The sequence below is a fragment of the Pristiophorus japonicus genome, chromosome 2 (assembly GCF_044704955.1).
Source record: "Pristiophorus japonicus isolate sPriJap1 chromosome 2, sPriJap1.hap1, whole genome shotgun sequence".
Classification (NCBI taxonomy): domain Eukaryota; kingdom Metazoa; phylum Chordata; class Chondrichthyes; family Pristiophoridae; genus Pristiophorus; species Pristiophorus japonicus.
Genome location: NC_091978.1, coordinates 348,206,008 through 348,222,354, shown reverse-complemented (window position 1 = coordinate 348,222,354; position 16,347 = coordinate 348,206,008). Strand labels below are relative to the sequence as shown.

General features: G+C 44.0%; 1 protein-coding gene across 2 annotated transcripts in view; it reads right to left on the bottom strand.

Moving 5' to 3' along the window:
* LOC139234884 (limbin-like) overlaps positions 1-16,347 on the bottom strand; it is a 260,436-nt gene that overhangs the window by 122,254 nt on the left and 121,835 nt on the right. For both annotated transcript variants that reach the window (XM_070865720.1, XM_070865730.1), the window contains exon 13: positions 3,692-3,851. In XM_070865720.1, the coding sequence (XP_070721821.1) occupies positions 3,692-3,851 (160 nt within the window). The remainder of the gene's footprint in view (positions 1-3,691; positions 3,852-16,347) is intronic.

Sequence of the window (16,347 nt, the reverse complement as noted above, 5' to 3'; positions counted from 1 at the left end):
AGAGCTGGTCTCCAGTCGTCTTGGATAACCCTTGCCACTGGACCAAGACCTAGCTGTGTCAAGCCCGTGTGGTGGCTGATGTGCAACAGCCACCACACGATAAAAAAATCCACGCACAGGCATCTTCCACCCTTCAGGATGTAGTTCGGGTCTTTTATTGAAACACCTGTGAACTCATCCTTTTTTGGCGTGGAAGCAAGTCATCCTCGTTTCGAGGGACTGCCTATGATGATGGTGTTGTTCAAAACCTTCAGAATCATAGTCAAGGGATTGAAGTAAAATAAATATGTTGTATATGTTTTTTCTCAAGACGATCAGCATGCAGCTTGCAAGGATTATGGGCTAGAACCTCCACTTTTGTGCTTATCGCCCAAAAATACATGTTATTTCCGGCGTGGACAGTAAAAAAGGGTTTTCAGATCGCCGGCTTCTCGCCCATTCTCAAAGCACCTAGTCTCCATTTTTGAAAATGGCCGTTACCGCGAACGATATAAGATGGGCGGTAGCATTACATTTTTTTGACCTTCTGCAGTAAAGTGTGGCTGTCCTTAGCAATGGCATGGCAACGCTCAATTCCCGCGATTCAGGAGGTCAAGGGTCATCATGACATGCGCAGAAGAGGAGACAGAACGAGAGGGAGCTCAGAGGGACTGAAGGCGTGACTGGGTGTGGTGTGGCTGCTTTGGGAAAAAGGAGGGCGACTTTAGAGCTTCACAGCAAGTAGGCAAACAAAAAGTAGCTGTTACCAGCCACATATTTGCCCGAATTTGGCCTATAATGGAGAGGGACAAGGAGGCATCACAGCACGCTGTGGGGACTGACGCTGGAGAGAGCAGTGAGGTGGGAGAGGAGCACAGTGGAGGGCTCAAAACAGTCAGGAGGATCTCGGACGAGGCAAATGCCTCCTTCCTACAGGAGGTCGAGTCACGCGAGGGTGATTTGACACAGGGAGGGCCTGGGAAGCCCATCCCAAAGGCATACAAGAGGATATGGACCGAGATAGCAGAGCTGGTCTCGTCAGTGACCGAGGTTCGTGAGGGCAACCAATGCCACAAATAATGGAATGACCTGCGATCCGCAAGAGTAAGTATTACATTGATTTACATGTCCTTATGTATTTATATAATTTGATTTGTAACAGTCATAAGTGAGGTCCTTTCACTTTCACCGGCAATGTTTTAGTCAAAGCCTGCGGTTACGGTGTACGTCTTTAGGTAGAATGATAATTTTCATAATAATCATGATTACATCTGTCGGTTATGTGTTGTATCAGTCTCTGTGACAGTACCTAGCAATGATATCATGCAATGATCCCATGCCATGTCGTCCTGTCACCTTTTACAGAAGAAGCTATCGATGATGAGGTCCGTGCAGAGGTGAACGGATGGGGGGGCCACCAGTCCCCAGCGACATCACTGAGATAGAGGAGCGGGTGCTCACACGCATGGGGAAGCACCCCCGGACAGCCACGGAAGCATCTGCAGACATTGAAGTGATGCCACGTGAGTAAAGCTTATACCATTGCATGATGTAAAGTCAATAGATGCAACACCCACTCATACCTGAATAATCATGTATGATAGATGATTTTTTAAATTGTCATAGAAATAATGATGATCTAATGAAAATCATTGGAATGCAAATGCGTTGATGTTCATGAAATGTGATGTCTGCGATGATTTTGAGAGCGGTGATGCTTTTGTCGTGTATATGCTGTGTGTAGCGCTGGACTCACCTTGTAACCCTAGCACCCGCTTCTCCTCTAATAACCTAATTTGTGTTTTGCAGTTCAGCCAGCAGCACGTCCCAAGGCAAGACCACAGCAGCCAGAATGTGGGGGCGTGGGGCCCGACTCTCCAGATGATCCTACATCTGGTGCTGAGGAGCTCCGATTCTCGCCCATCAATCCGCTGGGTCTGTTCTCCACGGATGAGAGCGCGGACTTCAAGGAACCTGCATCGCCATGCTCCAGATGCCATTCCACTCCAAGGCCATCTAGTGGTCCTCCGGTAATTCCCACCTCCACTCTGGAGGTACTGGCCCCAAGCACCTCGCCAAAGGAATCCCATTTGTCCCCAGGACAGCGCCGACCCCACGGAGGTCTCGTGGACGGGGCAGGTCTGTTCCATGAGCGCCACATGACAGCGGAGAGATGGTACAGTTGTCCAGGAGGACTGTAGACATTGGTGACCAGCTCATCGAAGCATTGGGGGGCATATCCCGACAGCTGGCCACCATGATCGAGTGCTTTCCGCGGATGGCAGAGACCCTGGATGCGATAGCCAGGTACACTGCTGCCACAGGCCTCCCAGTGGTCCCCGAGCGCGGCACTCCTCCCCTACTTTCCACACCACCACTGCGAACGACAGATGAGAGCAAGGACCAAGATCCTGCTTCTGCATCAGAGAATGTTGCCACCTTGGCACCCCCCGCTCCCGCACCCGTGTAACAACAGCAACTGCCTTCATCCCCCCCCAATGAGGCACCGCTTGAGGAGCTCCTCAGCCAGGCGCCATGGAGCGAGAAGGAGAAGGGGTAGAGGTGGGGAGAAGAAGAGGAGGGAGGAAGGAAAATGAGGTTCATGTCCGCAGGTGATGGCTGTGTTATATCTCCATCTGGGTGTATGCAATTTGTTGTAATGTCTGGGGGCTGGGGACCACCCTCCTGCTTTGCCTTTGTATTCTGTGTTGCTGGACATGTTGAACATTTGATTGATGTCAATGGTGGAAAAAATGGGGGGGGGGGTCGGGGGTTGGGTGTTATTGGCTGTGATACTTATGATTTCAGACCAATGTTGGTATAAAAGTTTTGTTATTGAACATAATCTTGTTGCGCATTGTTTCAGATAGCTGTACCGTTACATACTGGTGATTCCTTAACATGAAAGGGTTAAATACAATTTAACATCAATCAACGTAAACTTTAACTGGCACCAAGGTGATGGGCACCATTGATGTCTGAGCTGCACACACACAGCAGTGTGTCAGCACTGTCACTCACATCAACACTCTTTCAGGCAAATTGTTCAGATATCACTCCTCACGTAAAAGTGCGATGTTAAAAATGCCAGCCACACCGCTGCCGTTCGTTCAGAACAGTTCCACTTTTTATGGGCGTTTTTTTGGGCGAGCGATATTGTGGGCGATGTGTGTGTGAGGTGGTGAAAAAGTGACGGTGGGCGATCTCCTGGGCGTTAGTTTCGCCAGATGTGCTCTTTACGACAAAAAAAAGTGGGCGGGCAGTATTATTGAATCTCGGCGTTAATTCCGTGCGGAAAGTAATGCTGGGCGATATTATTGCCGTTGATTTTGCCCATTCTGATGATTCCGCCCCAAAAAAGTGGGCGAGTGATAATATATTTTCCCGCCGTTAAGCACATGGGGAAAGTAACGCTCGGCGCTAAGTTTCCTAAAAATGCCCGTCAGTTTCCATTTAGTGCCAAAATGGGCAATATATGGGTGTTATATGTCATTTCAGCGGTAAAATGGGCGTTAAGTGGGCGTTAAGCATGCAAAGAAAGTGGAGGTTCTAGCCCCAAAGCTTTATTCATTAAGTGTCCTCGAACTACTAAATACTTCCTTCGAATTCAATTATTTTTAGCCTAATTCCCTTTCCTACATAAGCTTATTCCCGTTCTGTTTGACTTAAATATGCTTATAAACTGCAGCGGATAAAATTGCAGTCCACTTACTTTTCTGACCATGTGTTTTCTTCTCTCACCGATCAGTTTGCAATGTATTAGTTTCTTCTCTCGATCCAAGACCTCATCCAACCTTAGCTTCACAACAAGTATTTCTTGCTGTACCATCTCCAGCAGTGACTCCACCTGACCTTCTGTCAGATAACCAGCACTAAAATAAAAAAAACACATACCTCATGAAATATTTCAAAATCATTTAAAATTACAGTAAAATATAAACCCACCATTGGTTGCAGGGTTTACAAATACAAAAAAACCCCACTATATATAAAATACATATGCCACAGATTTAAAATATGCCTCTGTGCATATACTGTTTTTATTCTTCTGTTGGGCTTCTGTGCTGTTTTATTTCTATTAACAGGTTTACATTCAGAATAAATTATATACAGAACTATTATCCAAAACACTGCTTCATGTGTTTGTATTGAATTTTGTTGTACAGCAGATATTTGCAACATTTTGTGTTTACAAATAACTGTCAATCTGTTGAGGACTGATCTGTCTTCTCTAATTTGGGTTTTGGACTTAATAACATGACAGTTGATGGAATTAAAACCAGCTGTAAAAGCTTTTAAATAAATGAGTTTGAACTGTTTCAAAGCAGATTCTCAAATCCGTAAGTGCACATAAAAGTGCCCCTAATTAATCACTAATTACACTTATGTGTCAGTCTCATTAGACAGCTCAATGTTGCAGGTCGATGACCTTTCGTCAGAACTGATGAAGGGGCTTCGACCTGAAACGTTAACTCTGTTTCTCTCTCCACAGATGCTGCCTGACCCGCTGAGTATTTCCAGCATTTTCTGTTTTTATTTCAGATTTCCAGCTTCCGCAGTATTTTGCTTTTGTTTTCACTAGAATTCACCAGGTGGGAAAAAGAAATGTCACGTTGGCCCATTAGGGTTTGCACTTTGAGGTTTTGTTGAGGCGTACTGCTGGACCAAAGTTATACTGGACAATCTGTACCTGAGGTGGGAGTGTTTGATGCTGACTCTGAATGCAAAAAGTGGAAAACAAGAGTACCATAGTCTGAAGGCAGATAGCTTCATTTTGATAACAAATCTATCCTTCTCTTACCACCATTTCCCTCCCCCCCGTTAAAATAAATTAAATAATTTCACTGTGAAGTGGAATGTTTCAGAATTTAGAAGATTTTATTATGTAATTGTCGAGCTCCCATGACATTGCACATGGTAAGTGAAAGAATATGGTCACTCTCATTTGTGTCTGATGCCTGCATGTTGCTACTTCTTTCAGTGAAACATTATTAATAACTCCTGTGATGTATAACAGATGAATGGAGGATCTAAGCCATACTTTATTGCAGGGAAATAATAACTGTTTCTGTGAGGTACCAACCATTACCAAAAATAAAATATTGTCACTTTTTTTTTACAAATGTTATATTTGACATTCTTATTTATTGGCATCACATTTCTTTTCTCTCTCCTGCACTAACTTTATTCTGCCCCCTACTCTTGTAAAAAGCATGGCTGGAATTTTCTGGGGTCCGTGCGGGCATGATTGGAGGCGGGTTGGGTGGGAAATTTGCAATATCTTGGAACGGGTCTGAAACCGCGTCATCTCATACCCACGCTGTCATATGTATAAGAACATAAGAACTAGGAGCAGGAGTATGCCACCTGGCCCCTCGAGCCTGCTCCGCCATTTAATAAGATCATGGCTGATCTGATCATGGACTCAGCTCCACTTCCCTGCCCGCTCCCCATAACCCTTTATTCTCTTATCGCTCAAAAATCTGTCTATCTCCGCCTTAAATATATTCAATGACCCAGCCTCCACAGCTCTCTGGGGCCGAGAATTCCACAGATTTACAACCCTCTGAGAGAAGAAATTTCTCCTCATCTCAGTTTTAAATGGCCGGCCCCTTATCTCTTAGTTTTAGTTTCCCCTATGAGTGGAAATATCCTCTTTGCATCCACCTTGTCGAGTCCCCTCTCATTATCTTACATGTTTCAATAAGATCACCTCTCATTCTTCTGAACTCCAATGAGTATAGGCCCAACCTACTCAACCTATTTTCATAAGTCAACCCCCTCATCTCCAGAATCAACCTAGTGAACCTTCTCTGAACAGTCTCCAATGCAAGTATAACCTTCCTTAACTACGGAGACCAAAAGTGTACACAGTATTCTAGGTGTGGCCTCACCAATACCCTGTACAGTTGCAGCAGGGTTTCTCTGCTTTTATACGCTATCCCCCTTGCAATAAAGGTCAACATTCCATTTGCCTTCCTGATCATTTGCTGTACCTACATACTAATTTTTTGTGTTTCATGCACAAGGACCCCCAGGTCCCTCTGTACTGCAGCACAGTGTGAATGGGAATACCACCAAAACACATTAAATAATTTTTTTTAAAAACACATTACATATTTAAAGTTAATTAAATGCAATTTAGTTAAATATTTTATACAAAAATTAATTTTGTTAATTTTTTTTAATGGGGGGAAAATTGCAGTGAGGCTTCCTTCTTGCGAACGCATCCGACCCGAAAAAAATCTACGAAACAACCTACGAAACATAGGATTCTGGTCTGACGCCTTCATTCACTGCACAGCGGACGGGGATCTGTCTTCCACGTACGGACATCGACGTTGCAATCACGTGGGCCTGGACCACCAATCACAATGCAGTATTCTCATTGATAAAAATGGGAACTCCGTTTGTACGATTCCCATTACTATCCATGAGAACACCCCCCAAAAACAAGAAACACAGCACAATAAATAAAAAAAACTCACATATTTAAAATTAATTGAAATTAAATGTAATTAAATGTTATAGAAAAAAATATATTTTTTGGAAAATTTTTTAATTGTGTTTTAATCGGGTTAAAAGTAAACTTACCTTAATGGACAGGGTTTTTAAACATAAAAATGAATGATTAAATTTAATTTTTCTATGTTTTAAAAGTGTTACGCGGGTAAAAGTATGCTATGCGTTTGCTTTTACCAGGCATAAAAGTTTGAAGGACATTCGCTGGGCATGAGTTGGGCAAATAACCCAATCTCTCCCGCACGGACTTCTTTCCTGCAGAGATGCGTAGAATCTGTCTGAAGAAATTTTGACAGACGGGAAAGCCGGATTTTGGTGCATGCTCATCGCGCCCCGAGAACCAGCTTTTGCGAGGCCTCGCCGGGTCCATGCGCACTTTGTACGCACCCGGCAAGGCCACAATATTTGGCCCAATATGTTTTAACAGCGCTAAAACTAAACTTACCTATAGTTTTTAATATATAAATGAATGCTAACTTTTTATTTTTCTATATTTTTTAATTCATGCTGGTAAAAGCAGGTCATATGCCTGCTTTTACCATCGTAAGAATTTCAAGGGCATTCGCTGGGCGGAAGTTGGGAAAATAGCCCAACTCTCCACTCGCGGAGGCCCTTTACTTTCGAATGCAGGCGATCTGTCAAGAGGATTCTTGACAGATCGCATAGTCCAGGTATAGGCAGCCCCTACGGGTGCAAGCACACCTTGTACAGGCCCGTAAGGGCCGTGAATTCAGCCCCTGTATATTTAACATTCATGATGCAACAATTCTGATAGAGACTGTTGATATTTGGCTTCATGCCTTAAGTGAAGAAAGAGATAAATTATTTTCTGCTCTGCTAATCAGTTTCTTGCTCAAAAAAGAAATGCATATTCAAATTGCCGTAAAAATTAGCAAATTCATAAGTGAACCATCGGTATGAAAACAGATTGAAGACAACCATGTTTCAAGTTCAGACAGTAAACAACAATTAAATATTTAAACAGCACAACTCGTTCCTGGAATGACGCATTAGCCATATTTCAGTCCAGAACACGGCAGTATACTTGGCAAAGAAACAGGGGCCGAAATTGCCCTCCGCACACAACTCGAAATAAATGATTATTCTCTGACCCAATCCATGGGCGAAGAATAGAAGGAAATTGGCCTCTAAATTCTTTTATTTGTCCGGGAGGTGTTTGAGGTGGAAGTGGGTCGGGAGCAGGGTGTCAGCAGCATCGCGCTGATGCATAGCAACGTTCTTCCCCTTCAGTTGAAGGGGAGGGCCGCTTTGCGAGCTCTGCAGCCACTTTAGTGGTGCCCACTGGGCCACTAGGGAGGGTGGCCCGGTACCCAAGAGGGGGTGCCGGGCTACCTGTTGGTGGCCTGGCCGAACCCGTGGCTGCCATTGTCAGGCCGACTTCAGTGTCGGCCAACAATCAAAATAAAATAGCAGCTGCGGCAGAGCGGCCACCTCTCAAGAGCGGATGCGTGGCCACCCACTGGCAGCTTCCCGCCAGGAAAGACTGTGGGGGGGGCACCGACGGGCGACTGCTCTGCTCCTGCAGGGCAATATCCCTCGCGGGGCAGCAAGGGGTCGCCACCGGACGGTAAGGGGTTGGCGCATGCCCGATGGGCCTGGAACACGGGCTGTTCCCGGCCCGGGGGCAATTTCTGATGGGTCGGCCCATCTGCCTGTCCGCGGTCAGAAAAGCCTTTCTGCCTCTTGGACCACAAGGAGGGGTCAATTTCAGCCCGTGTTTTATTGAAAGTTTTTTTAAAAAACAGAATCAGCATGTCCACGCTGCAGGATGCTGATGCACTAATTTACTGCACTGTAGAAATGGGAGCTCACGGCCCTGTGCCCGTCAGTCTTCATGGACATAATTGCTCGAGTTGTCAGGGGGAAAAAAAACAGAAAATAGGTCGCTACTTTGGTAGCGGGGGAGGGATGGGTGGTCGGTGTGGGGGAGCGAGCTTAAAGAAAATCACACACACAGGTCACATCAATCTAGACTGCTGCTGTGCACATTATGTACAAGTTGCCTATTCGTGCTTTCAGATGGAGAATGGTGCAGACGTGGAGGGAAAAAGGGGATTAACTAAAAAAATTCTAAAAATAAAATGGAAACACAAATACATATTTTGCTTTACTATGGCCTTCGAGAACTATTTTGCAATTTGGAACACAAAAGCTTTCTAAATATTACTCAATTAAATGTTATAGTTTATACATATTACAAAAAAACTATTAAGCATATTTTGAATGATACTCATTATGTATCCAAGTTTCTTTTCACTTATTTGTCAATGCTTCTCTAGCTAAAAATCTGTATTTAAAATGCCAGCAACAAAAACCCAGGGTGAATATAAACAGCATCCTATAACTAAAAGGGAAAACAAAGTCTCACATCAGGCTTAGTTTCAGAGTACAGAAATTCTGTGGTGGGGAGGTATAGAATAGAGAAATAGGATTAAAGTTGTAGAGTGCTTACTGCACACAGCCAGACACATTGTGCTTTATTGATCTTCCCTTCATGCTCTGTTAGATTAAAGCCAAGTAACAGTTGATGTGCACAGCAGACAGCAAGGAATAAATGAGTAGCCACTCTATGGTCTGCTTTGTGCTTCTTGCCTGCAGTTCACAATTAATACCCTTGCTTTTTCTCAACTCAACATTCTTGATTAAAGCTCTCCTGTATATTTCTGAAGGACATAAAATGCGCACAAGTTAATTGGCACCCTGTTGATGGGAGCATCCATTTAAATGCAATAGTTGTTCAAACACCAAATTATTTCCATTGGAATTTAAATAGAACGAAATGTATAGTACACTTGAAACTACAGTTGTTGCATTATAACTAACTCTGTGCCAACAGATGAACCATCATCTAAAGCCTCCAATGAGATATGACAAATATATGGTGAAAAGTAATGGACCAATTTTTTTGCTCATGAAGAAAAACAACTACTATCAAATAGAACAGGTTGCAAGGTGAATCATATAGTGAAAGCTTCCACAAATGGTATGGCTTGACAAATGAAGTCGAGCTGGCCCACAGTGTTTTGTAACTTTCAATCTCTCTTTAGCCAAAGAGTGTCTGGAGCTTGAAAGCTAATTCTGAGGAAAACAGGACTCCATTTCACTGGAATCCAGTTCAATCCCTAAGGAGGTTAAACACACCAAATTCAACTGACATGGCAAAGGTAGAGAATACAGAGTGATGGTGCCAATGTGGGGCAAGAACAGAAAAACACTTCAATGTTGAATTCCCATACTTTCACATGCTGAAAGCCTCAAATGGTCCACAAGTTAGTTATACCCAGGTTGGACGATCAATTTGCAGGTCAAGACCGCTGCGGACCTACACCGGAGTTTTCTCTGGCTTCACCGTGCCCAGGCATAGTTCACCATCTTTCGGGTCCCATCACGCACAATTTGCTCCATCTGCCCAAGGAGCGGATGAGACAGGCCGGAGATGTGCCCACTGCACGGGACAGCAGGATCCCATCTTGACCAACCGGTGTTGGCCTTCATTTCATTGCCCCTTAGGGTTTCATGCTGCCTTTTGGTTTGTGTAGCTGCAATATAGCTGCACTGTAACTAACTCCATCGAAAAGTATTATGTACTTTTAAAGGAGAGACGCAAATGAAAATCAAGAAAATCAAAATCCCTAAGCCAGACTGGTAAAGGTCTGCAGGTCAAAAATGCTGCTTTTTTCATTCAGACGGGGTGATTTTAAATCTATCCGCTCAGCAGAAACCTGGCGGGTGGGCAGTTAAAATCGCTCTGGCTCTCACCTGTCCGAAAGCCTCCATGATCGCAACATCTGCAATTTTAACCTGCTTTCCTGAGCAGGCAGCAAGGACATGTGCCCGGAGCCAACAGGGTCCTTCTTTACATATGCATGTTGCAGCACAATGACACCATTGAGACGCGACTGTAATTTTAACTCAGTCCTGTGTGGGGAATCCACCCGGAATTAAAATTGGGGCCTGTCCAAAGTCTGCACTAAATGAACTATGTGATCAACTTTAGCACACTTGACAAAGAATAATGTGATCAATAGTATAATTTAGGTCCATGCAGGTGTTGGATAAAGTGAAATTTGACAAGAATATTCTCGGAAACAGTGGTGTAGGGTAAAGAAAGTACTTTGAGATAGGCATCATCTTGTCCAAATATATTGTAAAAACCTATCTTGTTCATACATACAGAAAATATTTTGCTGCACAATAATAATTTGCTCAAAGTAAACACTGGTCTCTAACGACCTCTGCTGTGTAGCTCCACAGAATTTCACAGCTGCAATCAGTACTCATTGTACAGGAATTATGTAGTTCATGATGCAGTATATGACAGCGTCAATGTACTACACCACCAAACCGAGTTTAGCATCTAAACCTTTATGAGTTCATCTTCTAGCGTTTAGGATTTTAGTTTCCACTAGTATATATAACTGAACTGAAATATGTCTTTATATTTTTCTTCTCTTCCAATTTCTCCTTAATCCTCACTTTCCTCAACACCCACTGATTAAAGTTTAGGCACAAAAGCCGAGAAATTCGGATCATTTGTGCCTCCCGTTAGCGCCCGGGCAAAAATGATTTTGCGACGCCCGCTAAATTTGGATTTAGCTTTTTTGATAGTTTATAAAATTGGTACTTTGGACAGTTTAACTGTTTGTGCTGCAGCAGTATTTAAATGAAAATCCTTTCCTGAATAAAAATATTTTCGGAAAAATATTCGGTACCGCCCCGCTTTGGGCCAGACGCAGAGGTCTCGCATCTTACGAGAAATTGGGGTTACTGCTCCTGAATGGAAGTGGAGTGCTAAATAAAGCGCTCCACGTCCTTTTTTGGCGGGAGTTTAGCGGTAACCCATAGTGCCCCGCTCCGCTGAGCCGGCAATGTTGACGTGATTGGTGCGCGTAGTGCCCCGGACCCTAAATTGGGTAACGTCCTCTGAAGCTGCGGCGATGAATGAGAGTGACAGCTTCAGGAGACGCTTACCAGGTGGCCAGCCACTCAAGGGGTGAAAGTTAAAGGGGAAATTTGTTTGTGTGCCCCGTTGGCGATTTGATTGCTTTGATCGGTCAGCGCGGTACTCTGCTTGCGTGCCGGCTGTTGGCGTGGCATCCCTGCTCCCCGGTGATCCAGGTAGGACCCCTTTGTTTGTAGCAGAGCACGAAGCCTTGGCCCGTTCCTTTAATTTAGCGAAGAGACCCTCCTATCCGCTAGCGCCACGCTCCTGATGCATCCGCTCCACTACTGCCCCAGAAAGGACGCGGAGCGCTTTATTTAGTAACCCTAATTTCTTGCGAGATGCGAGACCTCTGTGCCTGCCGCAGTCTCTCACCTCGCGAGTGTTACTGCCCCAAAGCAGGGCGGTACCGAAAATATATTTATTCAGGAAAGGACCAAACAGTTAAACTGACCAAAGTACCAATTTTATAAACTGTCAAAAAAGCAAAATTCTGTCTACAATATATTAACAAACTAGTTATTCAACTATGCTACAGTACTACCCAAACAAATATAAACTTTATTAAAACAATAAATGGCAGCATAAGATTATTCCCCCAATCAAAAGAATCATCAAAGTAGCTGACTATATGGATTATAAATACATTTTGAGTTGTGGTGTAGAAATTCTATCAAGGAAGTTGGAAGGTAAAAAAACTGCAAAGAATTGATGCCCACTTCTGACTATATTGATTTCTGTGAATATTGATTCACCCTTCATACTTGGTTAGATTAAAGGAAAGCAATAACTGACATGCACACATCACATAGACTATATGAGAAACCATAGTTTGTACATTGGGCCTGAAATCCCGGTGCTGGTCTTCTCATGAAAACAGTTAAAAAGATCCGCACCTACCTTTTCCTGCTGCGCCCTCCAGAGATTCCGGTCACAGGCCTCCTCTCCCTGTGCATCGGAGCGCGTTCATGTCTTGCAGATGCGCAGGGAGAAGCTGGAGTCACCTGGCGCTGGACAGCCAATGAAGGTATAGTATTCTCATTCATAATAATGGGAGCTCCGTAAGTAGGAGTTCTCATTATGATTGCGAAACACCCTCCTCCCGCCAACACCAAAACACCAATAAAAAAATAGGAAAAAAAAATCACATATCTAACATTAATTTAAATTAAAGGTAATAAATGTGTTACAAAAAATATATATTTTTCCGATTTTTAAAAATTTTTTGTAATTATGGTTTCAAATAAATTTACCTTAGTGGGCAGGGTTTTTAACATTAAAAGGTGTTTTAAAATTTTATTTTTTAATGTATTTTATATGTTTTAAAACTCTTACACTGGTAAAAGTAGGCTATGTGCTTGCTTTTACCAGGCGTAAGAGTTTTAAGGACATTCGCTGGGCAAGAGACAGGCAAATACATCAATCTTGCCCATGCAAATGTCCTTCTCCCCAAGATGCGTTGGATCTGTCAGAGCTTGACAAAAAGCCGGTTTTCGGCGCATGCGCATCACCGTGCGAAAAGCCGGCTTTTGCAATGCCTTCCCGGGTCCGTACACACTCCATACGGACCTGGAGAGGCCGGAATTTCAGGCCCATTGAGTCACCAGTTTAGAAGTATTGGTCTGATCTTGCTCAGGTCTATATTTTTCATGCAAGTTACCCTGTGCATTCGTGCAGAATTTGTATTTTTTTAAACTTTTACAAGCATTTATTTCCTTCATCTCTTATTTAAATTATGAAATCAGTCCCCATAAGAATGTAGTAAAAGTACAAAAAAGTTGATATGAAGTGAAGATTAATCTTTAATTAACTGCAGTTAAGAGTAAAATCGGGCTGTGTGTACAACCAGCATTGCACCCAATCCAATCAGTTTTCTGATGGGCGGTGCGGTATGACTGCGTGCTAAAATCGATGTGCAGAGCCGTTCTCTAAGCAGTTCAATGTAAATCTTTAGACAGGGCAGGCAGCATGATCCACATTATCTACATTTAAGTGAATTTGAGGGTAGATTTAACAAGAGTATCTGTTGGAAGTCAAAGGGATACACTGGGCACTTTTCCCACCAATTTGACACCACACTGGAGTTACACTATGCAGTGGCAAACCGAAGCAATGGGACTAAGCTACCTCAACAGGCAGTCAGTCTCACATCACTTCTGCCCAGAGTTACTGGAGCCCTAATCGATGTCCCCGATTGTGCAGCTGGCTGAGGTTCCTGCGCAGCCGGCTAACCGCCTGTTAAATGCAACAGTCGCGCAAGCGCGGATTTTTGAATGGGTCATGTGTGCTCCTTTGGAGGGAACATTGGCCCTAACTCTGGACTCACCCATTAGCATTCATTATCATAGGGATAACTCACCCATTAGCAGTCATTACCATTAGTGGAACTGGCACGAAAGCTCCAGTGCAAACATATCCGTTCGTTTTGACACTGGTATAAATTGACTGAAGTTTTTCCAGCTCTGAGTCAGATTAGATATGAACGAAAGAAGTTATATTAAATTGCATTTGGCAGGCTGCTGATTGAGACAAGTTTCAATTTCTCATGCAATAAACAATTCTGCCATATTATATCGAATCTATATCTGAAAATGAAAATGTAAACATACAGGGGCCGAAATTGCCCTCCGCCCATTTGAATTAAATCAATAATCTCTGCACGAATCCACGGGGCGGAGGACAGAGGGAAATTTGTTTCTTTAACTTTGGAAAAATCATTGGGGCGATGTTTGGAGTGACTGAGGGACAGAAGTGCGTGGGTAGCGGGGCGGAAGGCGGGCGGTGTCATCAGCACCGCACTGAGCATGTCAGCATGACGCTTATGATGTCAGCGCAACACGGTTGACACGTCACAACGTTCCTCCCCTTCACTTAAAGAGGGGCTCTGCGAGCTCTGCAGCCACCTTAGCGGCGCCCACTGGGCCATCAGTGAGGGCTTCGGCCAGGCCAATGGTCCGGCACCCAAGAGGGGGTGCTAGGCTGCCTGTTGGCGGCCCGGCCAAACCTGTGGCTGCCATTGTTCAAAGTTGGCCGACAATTAAAATAAAATGGCAGCCGCGGCGGTGCGCCTTCCCCTTTAAGGGCGGATGCGTCGCCCAGCCACGAGCAGCTTCCCGCTGGGAAAAGCTGTCAATGGCATCGACCAGCGTTGCCTCTGCTCCTGCAGGGCAATTTCCCTCGCGGGGCGGAAAGGGGTCGGCGCATGCCCAACAGAGGAGGAACATAGGGCGCGGCAGAAACCCGTTTCCTGCCGCCCCTGGCCCGGGGGCAATTTCGGATGGGTCGAACCATCCCCCTGCCCCCCCCAGTCGGAACGGCCTAAGAGACGGTAATGGACCTTAAAGAGGGGGGTAATTTCGGCCTCACAGACTTAAATACATATTTATACATTGAGATAAAATGCAGTAACAGCTTCATGGTTTCCCTACACTGGAGCTCTACTTCAGTTGAAAACTCATTGATATACTTGGTTTTAAATTCCCTTACAATTTACATGACACATTTAGCCCTAAACCCGGACATGAACTGGGGAGTAACGATATGCTGCAAGGAGGGTCATGGGGTGGTGAAGAGGAACTGGATCAAGTTGTCTTTATGAACTAGACTGATCCAGAGCTGGATACAAACTGGTACTTTATGGCTGGGTAAGATATAAACAAAGAACAAATCTGAATATGGCACTGTAGTTTTACTGGAACTTCTGAAGCAACCCATGAGGTGATCTAATTGAAACATACAATATTCTTACAGGGCTTGACAGGGTAGATGAAGGGAGGATGTTTCCCGTGGCTGGGGAGTCCAGAACCAGGGAGTCTCAGAATAAGGGGTCAGCCATTTAAGACCGAGAGGGTGGTAAATCTTTGGAATTCTCTATCCCAGAGGGCTTCAGATGATCAGTCTTTGAGTGTATCAAGACAGAGGTTGAAAGATTTTTGAATATTAAGGGAATCAAGGGATATGGGGACAGTGCAGGAAAGCGGAGTTGAGGTAGAAGATCAACCGAATGGCCTACACCTGCTCCTAATTCTTATGTTGTTATGACCACTGCTTTGTCCACACTGATTTGTCTAATACAAGTTGCTGACTATCATTTTAACTTTGGATATGTTGCTTCACACAAAAAAAAATCACCAGTACACTTCAGGCAGGAAATCAGTGAACTATTCTTCAATGGTGATCCAAGTGTAAATAGTATGAATACTTCATTAGTTTAGTAATAGGTTTTCTACTGATTAAAAACATTAAAAAACTTTACTAAATTGATGTATAAAATTGTCTTGCGTGTCTTTAAATACCTTCACTGATGTTTCTAATTGAAGGCCTCAACTTCTCTCAAAACTTAGTAAAGTGTTTGCTCCAAGATTAGTCTATGACTCTTAACACATTGATATTGTAATGTCTGTAGCTCCACACTGTGGGCTCCTGTGTTACTTCAGCCAGTGCTGTTTATAATAAAGAACCAGGTCACCTAACTTCAGGAGACTTCTGGAAGCTTCTGCCATCTTAAAGGCTGTGTGTGCTGTGTGCTCTCTGAAGCTATCACAATGGCGATGACGATGGGATTAAGCGGATAAAACAAAGCTGAAATTTTGTTGCCGAAGGATTCAGCCAGCCGACAGAGAGACTTTAAGAGCTTCTCTGTTTTGATGAACAGCTACAAATCCAAGGTAAATTACAAACACACTTGTTTGAACAGCCAGAGTCCAGATGGCCGTGTCTATGGGGGTAATAGGGCATTTGCCGAGTTTCAATGCGACCGTGAAAGTTTCAGAGCATATGTGGATCGGCTCGAAATCTTTTTCACCGCAAATAATATAATCAAAGTCCTCTAGAATGAAAACCAGAACCGGGTGGTGTTGGAACGAAAAAGGGCTATTTTCTTA